Source organism: Drosophila bipectinata, chromosome 2L (assembly GCF_030179905.1).
Source record: "Drosophila bipectinata strain 14024-0381.07 chromosome 2L, DbipHiC1v2, whole genome shotgun sequence".
In the NCBI taxonomy this organism is placed as follows: domain Eukaryota; kingdom Metazoa; phylum Arthropoda; class Insecta; order Diptera; family Drosophilidae; genus Drosophila; species Drosophila bipectinata.
Genome location: NC_091736.1, coordinates 802,499 through 823,729, shown reverse-complemented (window position 1 = coordinate 823,729; position 21,231 = coordinate 802,499). Strand labels below are relative to the sequence as shown.

General features: G+C 45.3%; 2 protein-coding genes across 2 annotated transcripts; one reads left to right on the top strand and one right to left on the bottom strand.

The window, feature by feature from the left end:
* Window positions 1-146: 146 nt before the first annotated feature.
* On the bottom strand, window positions 147-6,627 carry dmGlut (Dietary and metabolic glutamate transporter). Its single transcript, XM_017250251.3, has 5 exons — window positions 6,223-6,627; window positions 2,142-2,323; window positions 1,637-2,083; window positions 959-1,582; window positions 147-897 (listed from the first exon to the last, which is right to left on the bottom strand). Exons 1-5 carry the CDS (start codon window positions 6,260-6,262, stop codon window positions 694-696), a joined length of 1,497 nt encoding a protein of 498 aa, XP_017105740.2. The 5' UTR covers window positions 6,263-6,627; the 3' UTR covers window positions 147-693.
* Window positions 6,628-12,983: 6,356 nt separating this feature from the next.
* Window positions 12,984-19,657, top strand: Wdr81 (WD repeat domain 81). Its single transcript, XM_017250201.3, has 4 exons — window positions 12,984-14,854; window positions 14,927-17,304; window positions 17,360-18,941; window positions 19,006-19,657. Exons 1-4 carry the CDS (start codon window positions 13,209-13,211, stop codon window positions 19,238-19,240), a joined length of 5,841 nt encoding a protein of 1,946 aa, XP_017105690.2. The 5' UTR covers window positions 12,984-13,208; the 3' UTR covers window positions 19,241-19,657.
* Window positions 19,658-21,231: the final 1,574 nt, after the last annotated feature.

The window sequence follows — 21,231 nt, the reverse complement described above, 5'->3', positions numbered from 1 at the left end:
AATAAGTATTTAGAATCGGGACTTTATAGACCTAAAATCTATAAGGTTTTCCATCTTGCTTTGGTCACCTATACAATATAGCATTATGTAGTATGATTTTTGTTTCCTCCCCCCTATTATTACCTCCTAGAATTAATTAATAACAATTATGTTTATATATTTGTTAACTTGCTTTATACACTTTATTTGACTAACGTCATAAAAACAGTAATGTCTTAACGGGACAGTTAAAAAAACATTTCACTTTACACATTGATCAACAATCTAAAATGTACAAATTATCTCATCATGGGACTTACGATGCGGCAATACGAGCTCCATGTAGACTAAATCTTAAACGTGAAATCGCTTCATTTAAATACTAAATAATAATTAAGAGAGTACCTTGCGTGCTTGGCGATGGGGGATATTGGGGAAGAGGGGCTTAGAAGGGATTCGTTATCCTAGCTAGTAGCTATTAACATGAATACACACTGAAGGACACGGCGCACGCTCGGGGAGTGTAAGTAAATTCGCTTATATTAGTTAGTTGGCGTCTCTGCCAGACGCCCGATTGATCGACCAGATCGGGAATACTATAAAACTAGCAATCTGAACAGCAGCCATGGCGTATACCATATATACGGTCTTCCGGACTACGACGGCATTTTAACTAGGGTACAGTTGTTATGGCACTTTCGTTGGCGATCCCCCTTAAGAGCTCTGCTCCAGAGCAGACCTGTCTTTCTCGCCGTGAGGCTTGCGCTCCTGCGCCTCAAAGTCCACGGTGCGCGGCTGGATGGGGGCGTTGTTGAAGGGCTGGACCTCGCCGGAAGCCCAGATTGAGTAGATGACGGCGGTGACGAAGAGCACGCCAAAGGCCACCCAGAACACGGTGCGCCACTGCAGCAGTGAGGCCTATAGGATTTAAATTAATTGATTATATTCGAAAGAAGAGATGGTTTCTAGTAGGACTTACATCTGGTGTCATCACTCCCACCAGATACGGCGTTATCACTCCCGTAATTGCACCAATACCGTTGGTGATGGCCATCAGAGTGCCCGCGTAGTTGGGACTCATGTCCAGAGGACTCAGTTTCATGCCGGCATAGAAGGCACCCATGAGACCCATGCAGATGGTGAAGAGAACGACGACAAGGACGCGGTCGCAGCCGGCATAGGAGGCGCCCACCATGAAAATGGCCGGACCGAAGGCAGCAATACCCGTCATCACCTTGCGGGTGTTGGTCGTGTTCATGATGTTGCGACGGATCATCCAGTCAGCCACGAAGCCACTGCCCACGGACACGATCCACATCATCACGTACGGCAGGGAAGAGTACAGGCCGTTGGCCTTGATCGAGAACTGCAGGACATCGGACATGTACTTGGGCAGATCCGTAACCATGATGTAGAAGCCCCAATCGTGGCCAATCTGGGCGCAGACCAGCGCGATCATGGGCAGGTTTGTGAGGATGGCCTTCCAGGGGGTGGGGGGCAAGTCCTTGTTGCGGCTAATGGGTCCGATCTCCTTGATGAGATACTCGCGCTCGCTTGGCTTGATGAAGGGATGGGTCGTGGGCTCACTGTAGCACAGGAAGGCCTGCAAGATAAAGGGTTACGCCCGGTATCCCTAAATGCCTTGAGAAATACTTACGAAGATCACGAACCAGACGACTCCAAGGCCTCCGAAGAAGTAGAACACAAAGTGCCAGCTGTAGGCATCAATCAGCACGCCGGACAGCAGGTTACCCATGATGGTGCCCACCTGACCACCACCCAGCACCAAAGCGCCCAGTTTACCGCGCTCGTTGGCCGGCACCCAGGCGGCCAGAAGGACACTGAGGGCGGGGAAGGTGGTACCTTCACCCAGGCCCATAAGGACACGAGTCACGATCAGCCAGTCGGAGCCTCCCAGGTCGATGGCCAGGGGTGTCAGCATGGTGAACACAGCGGTGGAGAGGATGCCGATGGCCAGGGTCCATTTGCCGCCGAACTTCTCGGCCAGGATGCCGCCGGGAATATGCGTGACGATGTAACCAATGTAGAAGGAAGACAGAATCAGGCCCTGCAACTCCTCGGACCAGTCGAATTCGCCTCCTTCCTATAAGATTATTTGTTGGTAAGTCTACGGATACGGATCATTAATGAACATCTCTTACGCTCGTGCCGCTGTCCAGGTCGTCGGGCTCACAGATGGCATGGTCCTCTTCGTCGTCCGTGGAGTTCTTCTTGATGACCATCACCGTGATGGCCTGCGAGAGGCAGACGCGCATCGTGTAGGCATTCAGGATGGCCAGGAAGCCCATTATGGACAGTATCACTCGCTGCGGGAGTATGAAATCTGCAAAGGAGAAGATCGAGAGCAGGTGTGACGTAAGTGGGGGTGTCTGTCTGTGGGTCTTCAGAAGCACTAATTAACTCGTCGAGCAACATTTGTCAACAGTCAACTGCGTCAAGCGGTTTTAATAGCCGGAATGGATTTGCGTCTCACAAACTGTTTTTAAGCAATTTACTTATTTAATTTGGTTAGCGTGCGAATAAATAGTTTGACGGTTGGCGGTTGGCAGTTGGCTCTTCATGTCGGTCAATTGGGTACGAATCAATTTGCGCTGATAAACTTCAAATTGTGGTTGATTGCCCTGGCACTATATCAATTAGAGGACTCACTGAAGTGAATTCCATCTAAAAATTCCCCTTTAATAGCTCTATTTTCGAAGAAGATATATTGAGTCCTTTTTCCAAAAATGATTATAATTTGTCACCATCTTTTCTGAGAATACTTTCGATCTGGATTTCTGATGACACATGAGTATTTTTAGGGACTGATTCAGTTCCAAACCCGTTTCCATTTCAAATATTTTAAAATCATTTATAGGGCCATTGATGTAAATCAGTCGAAGAACCTATTAATATTTATTAGTTTCAAAAGAACTCATAGAAACTCGGTTACCATGGTCCATGTCCTATTCTAAACAATTTATAGGAACCCCCCTTACTTTCTAATCAAAACTTACTCTTAAGTGCAGATAATTTACAATCAACGAGTTAATTATAAATCTTTAAATGGAATGGCACCTAATATATTTAATCGAAATTTATTTCTCCTCCATTCATGATCTTTAATTATAAATTATTTTATTGTTTACGAAGTTTTTCAATGGCATCTGAAGAATTCTGATGATTAGGGCACCGCACTCGTGCCAACTTCCTGTGAAAATTTTGTGGGTTTATGGCCCGTGGTTGAGTTGGGTTCGAGCACCCTACACCGCATGATTAGTGACTATATTAGCGGCGCTATACACTTGTCGTCACATGGGAGCCCGCTATCAATCACCAGGCACCCCCGCCCTGCCCACGGCGGATCGGCTGAGGCAGCTTATATGATGGTCATATCGCCATTAAATTGTTAAGCGGAATTGCGTCAAGATAACCCAGAAGTGTGGTAGATCTGCGATAAACACTTGGATTGCAGTTCACGCAATCTCAAGTACTTGGAGCGGAAAAACGGGGTCCGCAGCCCCATAAACCTGTGCCGTGAGGTGGGCGGGTCGATTGAGTTGTCCTCGGTCCAAAGTCTGTCTGTAGGGCTCATCAATTGATCAAGGCCTCAAGTAGGGCTTATTGGGATCGAAGGCTGAATCGATCAAGTTTCCGGACACGCGCTGGATTAACATTGACCCATTTCATCCAAAAGTGTTCTAACCGAATCGGCAAGCAAACAAGTTTTGCTAATAATCCGAGGCAAATAGCTCGGGTTCTTGGGTAAATACACAATCAGATTCCAATTCATGACAATATTATTAGATCACCACCACCCGCTCCCCACCATTTGCCAGTTGTTATTGTTGACATTTAGCCACGAGTCCACCTACGTCAAGTTCAAATCCACATCCAAGCACTCGACTCCAATAGACGCCGAATTAAAAAACCCCATGTTTGTCTTTTTAATGGATCGAGAAACTCCTCAGGTTTCGCAAAAGGCCCATCGGCCTACGTCACCGGCTGCCAAGTTTATTTAACCACAAATTAACATTGAAATTAGCATAAATATTTGCCAGTTGTTGGCTGAAATTTGCAGAAAGCCAGCAGCCGAAGCTGATAAAATTAACAATATGTCAATATTTGACAAGTTATTCAACTGAGGGAGAATTTATTCGATCCGCTATGAGAGTATCAAATAAAAGTCACCTAATATGATTGCAAAGTGATAAGTTGATAAGCCCATAATCCGACCACATCAAGAGGGAGCTCTCTATATGTAAATGGGTGCTAATCATATCGTCGACCGGCCAAGTGAGGCAATATATCACTCGACCAATCACGTTTAGTGGCGTTAATATACGATCGCACTCCAGTTAAGATCCATCATTCGATAAGCCGGTTAAGATTTAATCAAAATATGGTAACACGGCCCTTATCTAGACGTAGCCGAAAGCTTCAAGAGGCAGGAAAAATGTATTTCCAAAAAAGCATAATCGCTTTTAGCGCCAATTCGTCATAATCAGATGTCAGTAAAAGAAAAAAACGTGTTAAAAACTAAGAATATTGATAATAAATTAAAAACAATTGTGACTTTGAATTTTCGTTAATTACAATTGTGGTGTTAAACAAGTTACCTCATAAAACAGGCAATAGAAAAACTAAATAGAATGGTTAGCCGTTTGATAGAAACTTAGCAACTGGGTTCCAGGCCATTAATTGTTTTACACAACAGACAATTGACGGAAGCTCTGTTTAATTATCGCTTAAATATTTTTTGTTTAGATAACACATTCTTCTGGCCACTCCTTATCTCTTCAAAAATAAACGATGATTAAATGATGTTTGTAATATCATTTTAATTTCCCCCCTTCCCATAAATTATTCATATCCGCGACAATAATGAGAAAATGAAAACAATTTCTTCTGTCTGTTCGATGACATATCTGGGTCCGATGTGGCTCTTTGTCCGGCAATCTCTGGCCAGTGTCCAGGGCCCTGCTCGGCGATAGCTCGCCACAAATAAACACCATTTCTTCTGCTTGCTTGCATTTCCGCGCTCTTGCGAAAATTATGTCAACGGTTGGGGTTCGGAGGGGTCGGGCCTCAAGTGTAATGTCTGATTGAGGAATACGAGATAGGCATACTACTTACATAGGCCTACAAGCGTGTAAAGGCCCCTTTCTATATGATAATGAGTTTTTGAGCAACTGGGGCGCCGGGCATGAAGAACCATTAGGCGATTATACGAACTAATGAACTATTTACCTCCCGTGATTTATGGCAATACTTTTTTTTAGACATTTTTTAACAAATCGCACTTCAAGATAATCTCCAAGTAAAGAAAAAACATTATAAATTAAATCATTTTGAAAGCTACAGAAATTAATATGTTTCTTAATTAGTTATTAACCAAATCGAGAGTTTTTATTCGACACTTTAGCAGGTTGCATTGAAAAACGAACTCATGCCCCGCTTATGGAGGTCCATAAATATACTTCAAGATTGTATTTTTGTTTTTTGTACTCTCTTACAAAAGAAATGCTTGTTGCCCAATCCAAAAAAAATAAAAATAAAAATAAAAAAGAAGCGGTCGGAATTCTTTATTGCATTGACCTTGCCCAAAAAAGAACAGAGCGAGATGGGGCGAGGAAACGGGCGGAGCCATAAACGGGCGGATGGCCGGGCCAGTCCATAATAACTGTTAACGCTTTTTAACGATCGTAATCGCTCGATCGGTCGATACCCTGCAGATGATACCCTATCCACGCGGCACATCTGGCCGACATGCAAATCGTATGCAAAATATTTATCAATTATGCCTCGCACATGCCGGGAATATTGAGAATGCGGTCCAAAACTAAAGAGATGAGCCGCAAGCTAAACAAACCCCCGAAAAACGCGACAAACTTAAAATGCGAGACACAAAACTCGAAAAAGCCAAACACTCGAAAAACTCGAAAAAAAGCATAACTGAATCGGAAGTGGCGAAAACGTTTTGTCATTGTTTTCATTAATGCATTATACAGCAGACACCTACGTATTTCGGATTTAGTATACTAGCTGTCGGTCAATGTCGGTCAGGTTAACCAATAGAATAAATATGGTCTAAACGTCTCAAGAATCGAGACCCCCACTGACGCCCGATCGACAAGTTCAACGATCGGCACGAGCACGGACTTCCTCGTGGGACACCACCACCTGGCGAGGATTATGATACTCTTTGGGCTTATCTCCCTTATTTTCTCGTTGATCACTTACACTTGGAGAAGCTTATGCCCCATTGTGGTTGTTGAGTCATCGTGGGATTGTTATTCTGTTGGGTTAACAAATTGGCCAGTTCTTTCGCCACGGTTACGGGTTAAAGGACAACGGCGGATCCTTTAAATCTTCGATCTATAGATCGCGCACTCTTGTTTTTTTTTTTAAGTTCGATGGATGTCGATTTGTAATTATTTTGCACTTGGAGCACGCGGAGACGAGAAGAGTTTTGGATCACTGGGGTTTCGCTGGGGCTTAACTCTGCACTCTGTTTTTACCCACTAGAACAACTGTAAAGCAAATAATGATCGCCCGATCCCGATCTCTGTTCTGTCCGATCTGTTCAGTTCAGCTGAGTTCTGTTCTGCTCCGATCCGATCCGCGCACGCCGCCTGCCAAATTACAAATGAGAAATTATTCCCGCCGACTTTAGTTTATATGAGAGCAGCCGCCGATAAGCGCCGCTCGGCTGCTCCGGCGCTGCTTTTGCTGGAGTTTTATTAGCCCGCCTGCGCCGGGACGGGACGGGCCGGACCGGGCCGTCCATCGGGTTCGGTCAGTCAACGATCGTGTATATCGACAAGGAATCGATCGTTACACTTGTCTGAATGTGCGGACCGCAATAGAGCAGCACAGCGAGAAAATCTCAAGAGAGCTTTTCAGATAGATAATTATATTGTAATTAGTTGGGTTACTTAGTGAGTCAACTTTATTTTAGATAGTAAGACTTCTAATTAGTGTTTAGAATACTCTAAAACATTGGGAACTAGTACTTCTTAGCAATCATTAATTATTTATTTTATTTCCCCCAATCTAAGCCCTAATCTAGATTGTACTAATATAAAACTAACATTATAATACACCTATATTTTCTCTAACTGCACTGATGGATGTGTGTTCGTAGCACCTCATAAAAACAGTCGCTATCTTGGCCGATCGGCCATCGAGTCCCCGCATGCGTGGAGCATTCCATTTAACAATACTCGTACAACAATACCTTCTGACCCAAGGAACTTTGTTTTATTTGCCCATTTCAGGCCCGATTTCGATTTCAGTTGGTATCACTATCCAAGTTTTAATCGATTCTGTGCTGAATACTTAACGGTTTTCCGCTCAATCGTCGCAGTCTCCTCATGCACGCGCTCACTTTATGGCTAAAACCAAAAACAACAAAAAATAGAGAAAAAAAGTCTAACTACCAGACTGACTATGTGCCAAACTATGTGGAATACAATGCACCCTGCTCCAAATTAGAACTAGCGAAACCTGAACGTGCCAAAGTTGGTCCAACCAGATGGAAACTCCATTCACCGTTGCACCCAGAGAAAAATCGGCCAATATCATGGCCTAAACGAGACGACACTTTTCGAAAATGAAAGTTAGGAAGTTGAGTTATGGACGGCGAACATGCTTTTGCCTTTATTGGCAAAGGAACTACCTGGTATCAGCAGTAATTTATGAAAGATGCAGACAAATTAAATGTTAGATTGTTCCCCAATAAAAGCCTTATCACTGCCATAAATAACGATAAGAACTGTATAATTTTCAACAACCTATTTTAATAATATATATGATATTGTTATTATATATGTTCTTGTATAGAATACATATAGCATCTAGATGAAAGTGGTTCAAGATACGATCTTATAGAAGCAATAAGATACTCAAGTAAATCCTCAAAAAACTTTGATGTGTATACATATTTTAAAAATACCTCAAATTTCAAGAACATTTACATTTTTATACGCACGCGAATATGTTTTTTATTCTGATATATATATTGTTGAAACTAAATATATACTTTAATACACTTAAGTTGGCCGGATTATATCAAAGACCTCGTTAAAGAACAAATATATTTGTTTACCCTTCCGTGGAAGATGTAGGAAAGAGTGGACTTTGAGTGACTACGGCACGTTGACACAGATATTGGCGGCACTCCGATCGCATATACCCTGCGGGGAGTTGTGTAGGGTGTTCGGAATAGTAGTTGCACATAGTTAGTCAGCGGCGTTTACCGGTTAGAGGCGGGTTTCGACTTTATGCAATGTAAATCAACTAAAAAAACAGAAGGCGAAATCGAGCGATAAAAGGGGACACGGGGCGGGGTGGTACCAGGTGGGTGGGGTGGCAGATGGGAGGCGGGAAGCTGGCGGCGCGCGACTAGGGAGTGCTTATCGATTAAGTCGGGTGAACCACCTCGAACCGCCCTGACACTTCTATTGTACGATCAGTATTCATACCAGACCACTCGAATGTCATTTCAGATTCAGTTTCGATTTCAGTTTCAGCCTTAATTTGCGCAAATTTGTGCTTTTTTTTCTGAAAATATACATTACTTGGTTGTCTGAATTAACCAGTTACAGATGCGGTTCAATGCAGCTTAGTTGCGGCTTCAATATACATTCCATAATTGCGTATATTTTTAAATACAACCCCATATTCATTTGCTTAACGAGAGCTTTTAATGGCCGGTCATTGTCACTCGGTTTTTGGGAAATACTATATCAATAGAGGGCTTCAAAGTTGCAACAGTTCCACAAGTGTCCAGACAGGGGATTTCGGCACATCCGTTTCCAAGGGGAGTATTGCAATAGAGACAACCATTATCTCTGGAAATCTAATCCATTACCAAGAGCCCTCGATGTGAAATCCCTGAAAGGTATTGTCGCCATTATCAGTCCACACGTTTCATTCTTATCGATGGCACACTTTGTCCAGGCTGGAGATCATCACGGGGAAAGTGCTTATAAGTAATGGTTAGATAATTCAGTTATTTGAAATATTCCACAAGCAAACGGACAAACAGGGAGTCGTCCATCTCTTGGTTAATGAAAAGCGACAATCTTCAATTAATGTGTGCACCCCCATCAATTATCCGCACGCACATATGCCCGCCATACCATTTCCAGACATAGGACCCCCCCCATATATGCGAAACTAACCGATCCGGATGATCTTCAAACCCGTTTTTCGCTTTGTCATCCCGATATGAGCTTACCAAGTCAGCGAACCATGCAACAAGTCTGCAATTGAAACGTTTACCCAAATAAATATGTGAAAATTCTGAATATATCAACTGAAATGTAAATATATGTTATGTCTAAATCTAGCTAAAACTGGCTCCAACGTCCATGACCAAAAAACTTTACCAGCTTGAACTGGTAAGTGGACAGCATGGGGAGTCGGACGGACGAGGGTATACGGGGCGGAGACTCAATATTTAACTCGCATACCGAAATATTCTGCGTTTTATATGAATACTATGCGGCAAATTAATTGAAGCGGCCTGAAAGTCTTTTATATTTGATGTCCATTAATGGGATGCGGCGGGCGCCAAAAATATTTATATCAAAATAAATACTCTATTAAAGGGTGAGTTTACAAGGTAAAATCGTAAGAAATTCAATAGTATTTTAACTTTTACTTTCATGAACATATTAAATTTAAGATTACACAAAATACATTCCCAAAGAAAGCAACGCTTTAATCATGATTCGTTTGACATATGAGGAATATATTATTGCTCATTTGTAACAATCATATAGAAAAGACTTTAATATTTTAATCTAACTCAAGTGCATTGCTAATTCGTCTTTTTCAAGTATTTGATTTTTGAGTCAAATAACTGCAAAGACCTTTAATTCCATGGGCGCTCAGCATATTAAAAAGAACCCAAGAGCCGTAGTGTCTCGACCAATTAATGACACAAAGTCAAGTGGCTCTGGATTCAATGACAGTTTCTAAAAAAAGGACAAAAGTCTTTAAAAGTCACTGCATCAAATCAAATAATAAAACTTTTATAATTGAAAAAGACGTAATACATTATAAACTTTTAGAGTAAGATTGTTTTTAAGAAAAAGTAGGATAGAGATTATTATCAGATGCAATCTTTACGATACGATCATATAAGCTAAAAATATTTTGAGGTATAATGACAGGCTATATCTGTCAAGATAAGATATCGCGTTTTGAGATGATCTATAAATGCCAAAGATGAATAGTCACATACGGATTCGAGGCAAGAGCTAATTGTTTTCAAAGGAAGCCGTTTGCGATGTGGCGGCGTTTTTGGGGAGAAACTATTGTTAACCGCGTACGATTTTAGACACATGACTCTAACGAGTTTTGCTCAATTTAAGCCACAATAAATCAATCAGGCAAAATCTTAACAGGTTAACAGGCGAGAATATGTTGGTCTGAGTTAAATAGTTAAATGCAGTAAGCAAACACTTAAGTAATTAAAATAGTTTCACAAATAAACCCCTCGAGAGGGGGAAATAGCCGGACCAATTGACTTTTCGAGGGTCATCGAAGATGACAGGAAAATACTCGAGCATGGCATAAAAATAATCACGAGACTCGCAGTACTTGGCTGGATTAATTGGCGTGGATTGGATTGGTTAATTTTGGTGGGATGTGGACGGCGGGTTAACTGATCCAAGGTCGACCAACTTTGGGTCACGGGGTAATGTGGGCTTTGGGTTTTTTTCTGGCGGCTTGGAGCAATATTGCCATATTCGAGGCGGCAGGTCATAAAAATAAATAAACTGCGGAACGGAATTCGTAAAGTTAGCTATCTAAAATATGCCTTTTACAATGCTACTAACCATAATATCGGTTCTAATCTTTATAGCCGGCTTGGTCTTTATAAGCGACTTTTGTACCAAGGTTCCGGCTGATATGATAAGATTGTCCCGGGGAGGACAGGCGGGAATCTCCGCTCCGACTACGAACAAACAGGGCTGTCAAATCTGAGGCATGTGATTTGCTGTTTTCTTTTTCAAAAATCCCGCCTATATTGCACATTTGCGAACATATACATATAAATATCTTGGCAAGCGAGTCCCATTGATACTGATTTATGGGAGGCGGGAGTCCGACCAACTGGGGTTCGTTTTTAGGGTGCGTCATCACCAAGGTGTTTAATAACTTAATTGGCCATAATGGCAGGCTCTCCGAACTCCAAGCGGTCGTGTGCGCCGCTTTATGGACACCATTCGATAATCAAGGCGGCGAGGGTGGCGGTGTTCAGATGTGGGGTATTTTGGGAGTAATTTGAAAAATTCCACAATTCCATTCTACTGCCAATACTGAGTTCCAGTTTAATTCACATGTAATAATTGAGTTTGCGTTTTATTTGTGTGCTCAGCTCATCGGATGTGTGAAAAGAGGTAAGAACTTTTAGCGGGTAACTAAGTAACTGCCTCCCAGCCCCTTCCATTATTAAAAAACATTTACTGTCGAGTGGCACTTTGCAAATAATAACTTCGGGAGAATTTCCTAATAACATCTGGCGAACGACAGCCTGGTGGACAAGTGAACCTGGAAACCGGAGACAAGCCTTTGACACGTGATTTTGTTATTTATACACAATGTTTAAGCCCGCTAATTTGTGCAAAACGGAAGTGAAGCCAAGTGTCTCGAGTTGCGAAAGGTTCGTCGTTTAGGACACATGAAACCAGTTTTTCACAAGACTGCTACTGTTTCTCATCTGCGAGTTGAAGCGTTTAAACTGTAATAAATTTCGGGCCTCAACAATCACAGATATGGGAAAAAATAAGAAAACGTTGCGACAATGGCATTACCTTGACCTCCCGACCGTGGCAACAAGTGCCTCTGCTCGGATGCTGTTTCTAGTTTCTTTCAAATGCCGACCGCAAACATTAAAAAAGGTAGAGAAGCAGGCGGCATATTACAAACCTGGCTACCTCGTTGATAAGATTAGGATTTCGGACGGGCTTAGATATGAAACAGGGAAAGAGGAGCGTGGGAATTTCCATGATGACAGTATACACGGAATGAGAAAAAATAAAGAACAAAAATGTAACACATTTTTTTTATTTGTCCAAAGTATTTAAAAACTTGATCGTGTTGAATAGTGATGTTTTAATGGATAAATAACTATAAATAAATAATTTTTTAAAAGAAAAAAACAACACTTTTTATCTATAAAATTTATTTAAAAAAGCTTAAGGCTTAATATTGCTGTGTTTGCTTCAAAGAAGACTGGTGTAGACTTAATGAGAATGTACATTGTACATATTTTCTTGCAGATTTGGATTGTCTGATTACCCGAATTCTCAAAATATGTACGTGCATATGTATGTATGTTTATTAAAATCGAGATTATTATCGGTCAAGTGTATCTCACATGAGTCGCATGCCATTGGTTTATGGCCTGCCGGGAAGGTGTTGACATCGGTTGAAAGTGTTTGCTCAGCAGTGGCAAATACAAATAGAACTTTTGTATGCCTTTAACTTTCTGTGGAAATGAAAATTATTAAAATTATTTTTAATAACAAACATTTAACATAAAAAAATAAATATTAAATATGGAAGTGAATTATACATACGCACTACATATTTATCGATATTTTCATTTGCTTTTGTATGTTTTAATATTTTCTTGAAGTATATAAAAAATATATCATAATTTTAACATTTTATTTTGATAGTGGTTATATGGCGCCATCTATTGCTTGTTGACATGACTATCGGTTTTAAGTCTATGTATATTACATGCTAGAGATGGCAAGTTAAACCTATAAACTACCGTTAAACTAAATAAATAGATTTTTAAGCTTATGCTGAAACATTTAAAACATGCATAAAGAATAACTATACCTGCGATTAATTTAATAAAATTAATTATACAGTAAATAATAAAAAAAAGCTATTAAGTTTTTCTTCATAGCTCTTTCGATTACAGCCAAGAAAAGGCTAATCTAGTAGCACCATCTTGTTATCGATAAGAAACAGCTGATTTGCGAAAAAACTCGCAGTGTTATTTGATAAGATAACATAAAACTCTTAAAAGTGCTTATTAATCGGGTAGATTTAAACAAAGCTCTTATGACAGAGACACATCGAGGCACGCCCAATTATAAAATGTGAACGGCACTGGGAGAGCACGATAGCGCGAAGCAGAAAACAGCTTCATCAAGTTTCCAGTGGACAACCCTTTTCTGAGGGGCAGACGAAAAATGGGCGAAAGCGAGCTGATTTGGCCAGAGATTGGAGTGGATCCGCAGCATGTGTGCGAAACTGGCGTCGAGGGACGCTACCAGCTGGTCTGTGACAAGTCCTGGCTGCAGTCGCTCGAGAAGCATCGGAAGCTGACTCATTTCACAAGCTGGCCTTTTCTCGACCGCAGGGCACACCCCACTGGCCAACTAGAGCATCCGTGGACACGCATCCTAGTGCAAACGTACCGCAAGCAGCCACAGAGCAAGGTGTACCCGTTGCCCAAGGTCAATGGGGATGGATCCTCTACAGAACTTCCCCTCTCCTACTCGCAGGCCGTGTCGTTTGTTGCAAACAATAACTTCAAGCAGCTGTGGGAGGAGGCCTACAGGAAATACAGCGGGGCCCATATAAAGCTGTGCAGAGGAACTCTATCTGCGAGCGCCACAAAGCCAACTCCTGGCCATGGACAGCTGCAGCCCCATGATGCGGTCTTAAAAGAGCTTATCCAACGCGTCTACCATTGTCCAGTGCTTCATTGTCAAGTGGACCGAGAGCGGGTTGGCGATGGGAACTCGCCAATGTCCGACGTTACGATGTCCGAGTGTCATGCCAACATCTTGCCGGCTCTAGTGGCCATCGAGACCTCCACGCACTTCAGTGTATTCTTCTATCCCCCGGCCCTCGAGTGCAGCCTCTACGACTGCATCACTTTCAGCCCAGCGTTGTTGGGAAAGGGTTACAACAAGACGCTCTTCGTTATCTACCAAATCCTGCAGTTGACAAAGCACCTGCAGGCACAGGGGCTCTTCCTTGGCGATCTCAGGCTGCAACACATCGTCCTTCGCGAGAATCTCTGGCTGCAGGTCTTACCTCGCCTGCAGTGCAACCTTTTGGAGGAGGATCCCGCTGTGGACGACATTTCACCAATGACGCCACTAGCCAGCGAGGAGTTAGGGGATCAGGTTGACCACCAGACCCACAGGCTGCCCTCCAGCAGTACCATTTTCGACTTGCGCCTCGCCTACGACCCCGCCCACTTCAATCTCCGGGAATATTCCGAAATGTGGTGCAACGGCCAGCTGTCCAACTTCGATTACCTAACCATCCTGAACAACGCATGCGGACGGAGTCTCACCAATGCGGCCCACCACCACATTATGCCCTGGGTCACCGACTTCAGTGGACGCAATGGGGCCAACTGGCGGGACTTGACCAAGAGCAAGTACCGTTTAAACAAGGGCGATGTTCATCTGGATCTTATGTACGCCCAAGCGAGTCAGCACGGCACTGGAGATGCTAATTATCCACCAATTGGCGATCAAGCGCCTCACCATGTTTCGGACTTTCTCTCCGAGATCACCTACTTTGTGTACATGGCCAGGAGAACACCACAGGCCATTTTGTGCGCCCATGTACGTCCCATCTGGGTCCCAGCGGAGTATCCCGTCTCCATACAGCGCTTGCAGGAGTGGACGCCGGATGAGTGCATTCCAGAGTTCTACTCGGATCCTATGATCTTTAAAAGTATCCACGAGGACTTGCCGGACTTGGAGCTGCCTGCCTGGGCCACCTGTCCCGAGGATTTTATCTGCAAGCACCGCGAGGCTCTCGAATCCCAATACGTCAGTGAACGACTGCATCATTGGATTGATCTCAATTTTGGGTAAGATCTTGAACCGACAAGATCCTGTGTATGTTTTAGTTACTTATTTTAACACACCCTTTCCTGTCTCAGGTACAAACTAAGCGGAAAGGCGGCAGTAAAGTCTAAGAATGTCTGTCTCACCCTGGTGGATCAGCATAGGAATCTCACCCAGCGGGGCATCGTCCAGCTATTCGCTCAGGCGCATCCCCCGCGACGATACACCACTCCCTGGTTCAATAAGACCGCCCCCCGACTAAGCCAGGTGTACGCCAGTCCCACGAAGCGTCTGGCCAAGAGCACGGAAAACCTGCACACGGACATCGCCTCCGGCTCTCCCCGCCTCTCGTTGCGACCCGCCGACGATGGATCAAGCAGTTCAGCATCGGCCTCCAACTTCTATGCGATTACCAACTTTATTGAACTTCCCGAAAACTATAGCCCGACGTTGCTTTTGCAAAATCTGGAAACTCTGGAGTCGTTCTATGCGCGGACCTTTCCACAACAGAGCGCATCGGCCAACCCCGAGGAGAAGATGATCAGCAGCGATCTCATGTTCGAGCAAAACTCGGCGGACCACTCGTTTACAAACCAGCTATTCGCCAGCGGTGCAGATATCCCTACCAAGTCGAAGAACCTACTGAGGGAGAGAAAGAGCTGCCTGCAGCATCTGCTGACCGCCAGGAGAGAGCGAGACTTGCAGGTGCTCGGGTGCCTCATGGTAGAGCTCTTCGCCATACAGCGATTACGACCCCTGCTGATGGGAAATGGCTTGACGGCTTCGTTTGAGGCTCGCCTTGCCGCCTGTCGTACTGTGGCCCAAGTGCACCGTCAAGAGTTGCCAAAACCAGTACGTCGGGTGGTGCGACTGCTGCTGCATCTGGAGGATGCCGCCAAAGACGACCAGGGCTTGCCACATCCACCGAGCCCGGCGCAGCTGGTGGAACCTATGTTTGCCAACAATTTTCTGCCGTTCCCTAGCCACTACATGGCAGTGTACGCGCTGGTGAGATCCCTGCACGCCTTCGAGGCTAACTCCGTGCTTCTGGAGCTACACACCCACTTCAGCTGCAAGGGCGGAAAGGAGTGCGCCCAGTACACGGAGATGGATCGTCAGAGAGTGCTGTTCGAGCGGAAAATCGCCGAGTGCAAGGTCATGTCCTGCTGTGCCCATGTGAAGCGACTCCTGGAGCCAGTGGCCTTTGCCTATGAGCAGTTTACACCAGTGGAACTCCTGCTGCCCCATGTCATCGACCTGCTGCGCGACGAACGCACCTCAATCCTGACCGCATGGAATCTTTTCGACCCCATTGCTCAGGCCTTAGGAGTGGCCCAAACCCAACAGCATTTGCTCCAGCCGCTGCTCAAGCTGTACGATGTGGAGGGTGTTACTTCCTCGGAAGATGCAGGCTCCAACAACAACAGTGGCGGCCACCTGCGCTTTTCCGCCAGCAGTTCGTTCAAGTCCCGGAAATCCGTGAAGCTCTACCACCATAGTTTTCTGCTCCGACTGATTGTGAGATTCGGGCTTCGCTGTTTCCTCCAGCACTTTATAGCTCCGCTCATCGAAGCCGTCGGTGGCTACAAGGAGCCCGAGCAGGGCAATGGCTATCACTATCACAGCGGTGGGAGCCGGAGAACCAGCAAAAATCTCAATCTGGCAGCTGGAGAGGAAATCCACCCGTCAGCCGAACCAGAGACCAAGCCCGACATTGAAGAGCTCTTCACGTTCGAGGAAGACCAGGATAGAGTGTCCAGTCAGGAGAGCAAGTCAGTGGACTCCTTTGACATGCGACCGAATACGAGTGCTGCCAGTGCAGAGGAAGCGAGGGAGTCGGACGGATCGCCCGACAAACAAGTTATCAACGAACTTATTTATGGGGCCAGGATCTCGCCGGACAAGCTTTCGCTTCGAGATGGCGAAACACCGCCCGCTTTTGCCGCACCGCCTATTGGACCCCGTTCACCCACCATCGAGATTCCAGTGCACCCCAGTGCCGGTGGCATCCGGCGCAGTTTCCAGCTGAGCGCCATCGACTGCGATATTGGCTCCCGCAAGAGCGTTGACAGCTTCGAGCTAATAAGCCAGGCGGTGGAGCAGTTGCCTCCACCTGCGGCGGTGGAGACCGAGGCGGAGGCCATGGACTCTCTGCAGGCCTCGGTCATCTCACGATTATCGGAGGCCAAGGCTGTACAGAACAATCGCATCAGCGAAATGAGCGCGGAGAGTCTGGTGTGGCTCTCGCATCGACTAGGACCGGTGCTCACCTCGCGATACATAACTAGGAATCTTCTGAAACTCCTTTCGCTATGCTACGTGGGCCAGGAGAACCTGCTACCCGAGGTGGATGACGGTGGTGCCAGCTCCTCCCCTGAGGCGGCGAATCTGAACTACTTCACCATTGCCAATGCCAGGGTAGTGGGCGACCGCAGTGCGGCTCGAGTACTGGAATGTCTCATGTCCATCGCGGGTAAGTGATTCCCTGATGTTCTAAGAATTGGTTCTAACTTTCTCCTCACCTACAGCTCTCTACGGTGAAAACTTTCTCCTACTACAGTATTTCCCGCATATTAGCGAATTGATTGCCCTTTGCTCCAAGCGGATCACCGGCAGTCTGGAGGGCGCCATCATTAGCTCCCTTCAACTGCTCAAGTACATGATTCCATGTCTGACCGACTCCAGTCTCATGGATAACCTTCATCACATTCTGCTCGACGCCATCCTCCTGCCCATCTTGCGCCTGCTAAGCTCCACGAATCTGCTCATGCCCAGTGGCTACCTGGGACGCTCGCTGCTGGCTCGCAAGTTCCTGGACGCTATCTATGCGCTCAGCGTGCGCCTGGGATCGGATATGACCCGCGAGCATCTGTGCCAGTCGATTATATGCCCGTTTTTCCTGATTTTCAACAAAGCCTTCGGCCTGCCGAACGACTTTGCCTGTGATCTGGCCAATCTTTCGCTGACGGGCGGAGTAAGCCAAAAGGAACGCGCCCTGGAGGAGCTTAGAGACGTGTTTGGACCGGAGCTGGCGCACACTGCCTATCTGACCTTTTTGCGTTTCTTGGACGAGGCCATCATGAAGAGGACGCTGAGTAACTTGGAATTTGTGCTGACCCTGTGCCACGAGCACGAGCAACCCAGTGGCAGTGTCCCCAAGAAAGTCCAGCTGGCCACGAGCATAAGTTCCGGCCAAGATGAGGACTCTGTGGACGCCTCTTGCCAGCTGGCTGCTAACAGTTTTGGCACCCAGATCGTGGGCAACCGATTACAAGTGGTCCGGGGCAATGTGGAGTTGCTAGATATGGTGGCGTACAAGTTGGACCAGATGCCTAGTACGCGACATCTTGAGGGGAACTGGCTGGCCTACTGGCGGCATGAGACAACACGAAGCGAAAAGGATAACCAGGCCCTGAATCTGAAGCAGATTCGGCTTCAATCCTTCGTAGGTCACACCAACTCTGTGCGAGCTATCTACGCCCTGGACAACGAAAACAGCTTCGTGTCAGCCTCCAAGGACAAAACCGTGAAGCTGTGGTCCCTTCGCAGCGAAGGAGATGGGCGCAAGTCGACACCCTGCCAGTTTACCTACACGGCACACAAGAAATCCATCAACTCCCTGGGCTTCCTTGAGTCGTTGCGCTACGTGGTGTCCTGCGATTCGGGTGTGCATTTGTGGGATCCGTTTATAGGCAGACCTCTTGGCATACTGGATGGGCCACGACACAGTGCCGTGACAGTGGTCAAGTGTCTGCCCTCACACTCGCCACTGGTGATTGCCGGCACGGCTGAATCCAGCGTCAAGATGATCGATGCTCGCAGCATGGAGTACGTGAACGAGTGGCGGGTGTGCAATGCTACACTGCCCAATGCCACGGTGCGCTGCTTGGCGGTGGCTCCTTCCGGAAACTGGCTGGCGGCCGGACTCTCCTCCGGCTGCATTGTCCAGCTGGACACGCGCACCGGCATGGTGATCAACTCCTGGCGACCCATGGAGTGTGACCTGTTGCAGTTGGCCGCGCCGAGTGATCAGTTCCTGGTGAGCTCCGCACTAGATCATTCCCTGGCCGTCTGGCACGCCCTGGATGGCATTATGCACTACCAACTAAAGTGAGTCAATGATGTTTTTATCATTTATGGTTTTTAAAGTTAAAAATATTGTTATTCTTAATAGGCCTCCCCCAGAGCCGGCCCACTTCCTGCAGAGTGTGGGCTCCTCGCTGGTCTACGCCACCACTGGCAACCGTGTGGGCGTCCATGCGGATGTGGCCCACTCGCATGGCTTCAACTCCATCACCAAGCTGCGCTCGGAGACATTCCGCGGCGTGCTCACCTCCCTGGCGGTGTTGCCCCTAAATCGAGCTTTTCTGGCCGGTAACGAAAGTGGAAACATTGCCCTGCTTTGTTAGAAGAGTTGGCTGATGATATTGTATTTTACATTGTATTCCTTAGTTAATTGAAATGGCACCAAATATTTATTTTAAACGAGCTGACGCAGGTTGGGCATTGCCGGCAACTTTTCGCCTTTTTGAAACCATGAATTTATGCCCATTAAGTTGGAAGATAACACCTTTGATTCGCACAATTTGCACAGATGTTTGGTGAAAGTTTTCGGCAATATCCTTCACACGATACAAGGAAATTATTCATATACTCGAAATAATATTAACTCAAGATAATGTAAACATTCCAGATCCAGGGTGTATGTATAGATCTATTATAGAGGGAGTACAAAAGAAACCAATTTGTATTTACAAAATAAGCTGGAAAGAGGTAAAAATATTTATATAAATACACCTAAATGCAATAAACTTTAATTAATTGTATCAGTCAGAATTATGAGAGGTGAGGTCTCTTTCCCCATGGAGCTACTTACCATTATTTGTGAATCAGAATTATTTGCCAGTTAATTTTCTCACTGTGTGGCTCTTTCTTGAATTCCTTTTGCACATCGCTCGCCTTGCCTTGAGCCGGGCCAATGAACTTGCTGGGAGCAACAGCAACGGCAGCAGCAGAAGCGACGGACGTTTCATCCGACTGGTTGGGGTCTCGATCTCCCAAGAGCAGGGCAGGCAGAAGCAGAGGGGGCAAGGGAGCGATGGAGGCATGAGTGCGAGTATATGGGAGATCGTCCGTTCGGAGGCGTTGCATTTATTTTTGGGCGATGCCAGCTAAGTGGAGATGGGGATTTTGTCGTCTCTTTATGGCAACTTTTTTGCATTGGCTGTTGTCGCTGCACTTTCCGAACTCTGGAGTCAGGGCGACGTGTGCGTAAGGCAATGATTCTGGGCGCTTGTTACAATGAGGATTTACAGAGGACAATAGTGCGTCTAACTATGGAATCTGCTCCAGCCCCCCAACACCACCCACTCTTCGGTTTCGGTTTTTGAGTCCACCTGGCCTTTTACATCACCTTGAGTTTAAGGAGCCGCTAGAGTGCGTATGCTCTGGGCTTCAGTGCTTCAAGGGATCAATGAGGTAATCGGGGGGTCTGGATCTTTTTTCAGCCCCCTTCTCCTCCACCTTGATTGAAAACAAGTTGGACCCTTCGACATTGTAGTTGGCGTGCCTTGGATCGAATATTACTCATGGTTTTTGTTAAATAAAAATGGGATTGCCCCGATTAACTTTTAATTAGACCTCACATAACATCGGTATTTTTATATTTGGAGAGTTGGGATTTAGTTTTATGGATACAGAATCCATCTTGGCATATGACCAACTTTAAATGACATACCACCAATAACTTTTATAGGGTTCATAAGGAAAAACCCTCAAGAGATCCCATCACAAAATATGGACAAAAAAACTACAAAAAAAAATGTTTTGTATCCGGATTTTGATGCAGAATGGTGGAGAATCGATCTAGAAATCGTTTAAGGTACTCCGCTTATGAATCGGATGCGAATTGGTGAAGATATAGCCATCCCACTGGGCCATTTAGGGGAAAACCACATTTTCAAGGGATCCCATCATGAAAATTTGACAAAAAATCTAAAATAATATTTTGTCTCAGGGTTTTGATGCAGAATGGTGGAGAATCGCTCTAGAAATCGTTTAAGGTACTCCGCTTGAGAATCGGATGAGAATTGGGAAAGATATAGCCATCCCACTGGGCCATATAGGGGAAAACCACATTTGCAAGGGATCCCATCATGAAAAATGGACAAAAAATCTAAAAAATATTTTGTCTCAGGATTTTGATGCAGAATGGTGGAGAATCGATCTAGAAATCGTTTAAGGTACTCCGCTTGAGAATAGGATGAGAATTGGGAAATATATAGCCATCCCACTGGGCCATATAGGGGAAAATCACATTTGCAAGGGATCCCATCATGAAAATTTGACAAAAAATGTAAAAAATATTTTGTCTCAGGGTTTTGATGCAGAATGGTGGAGA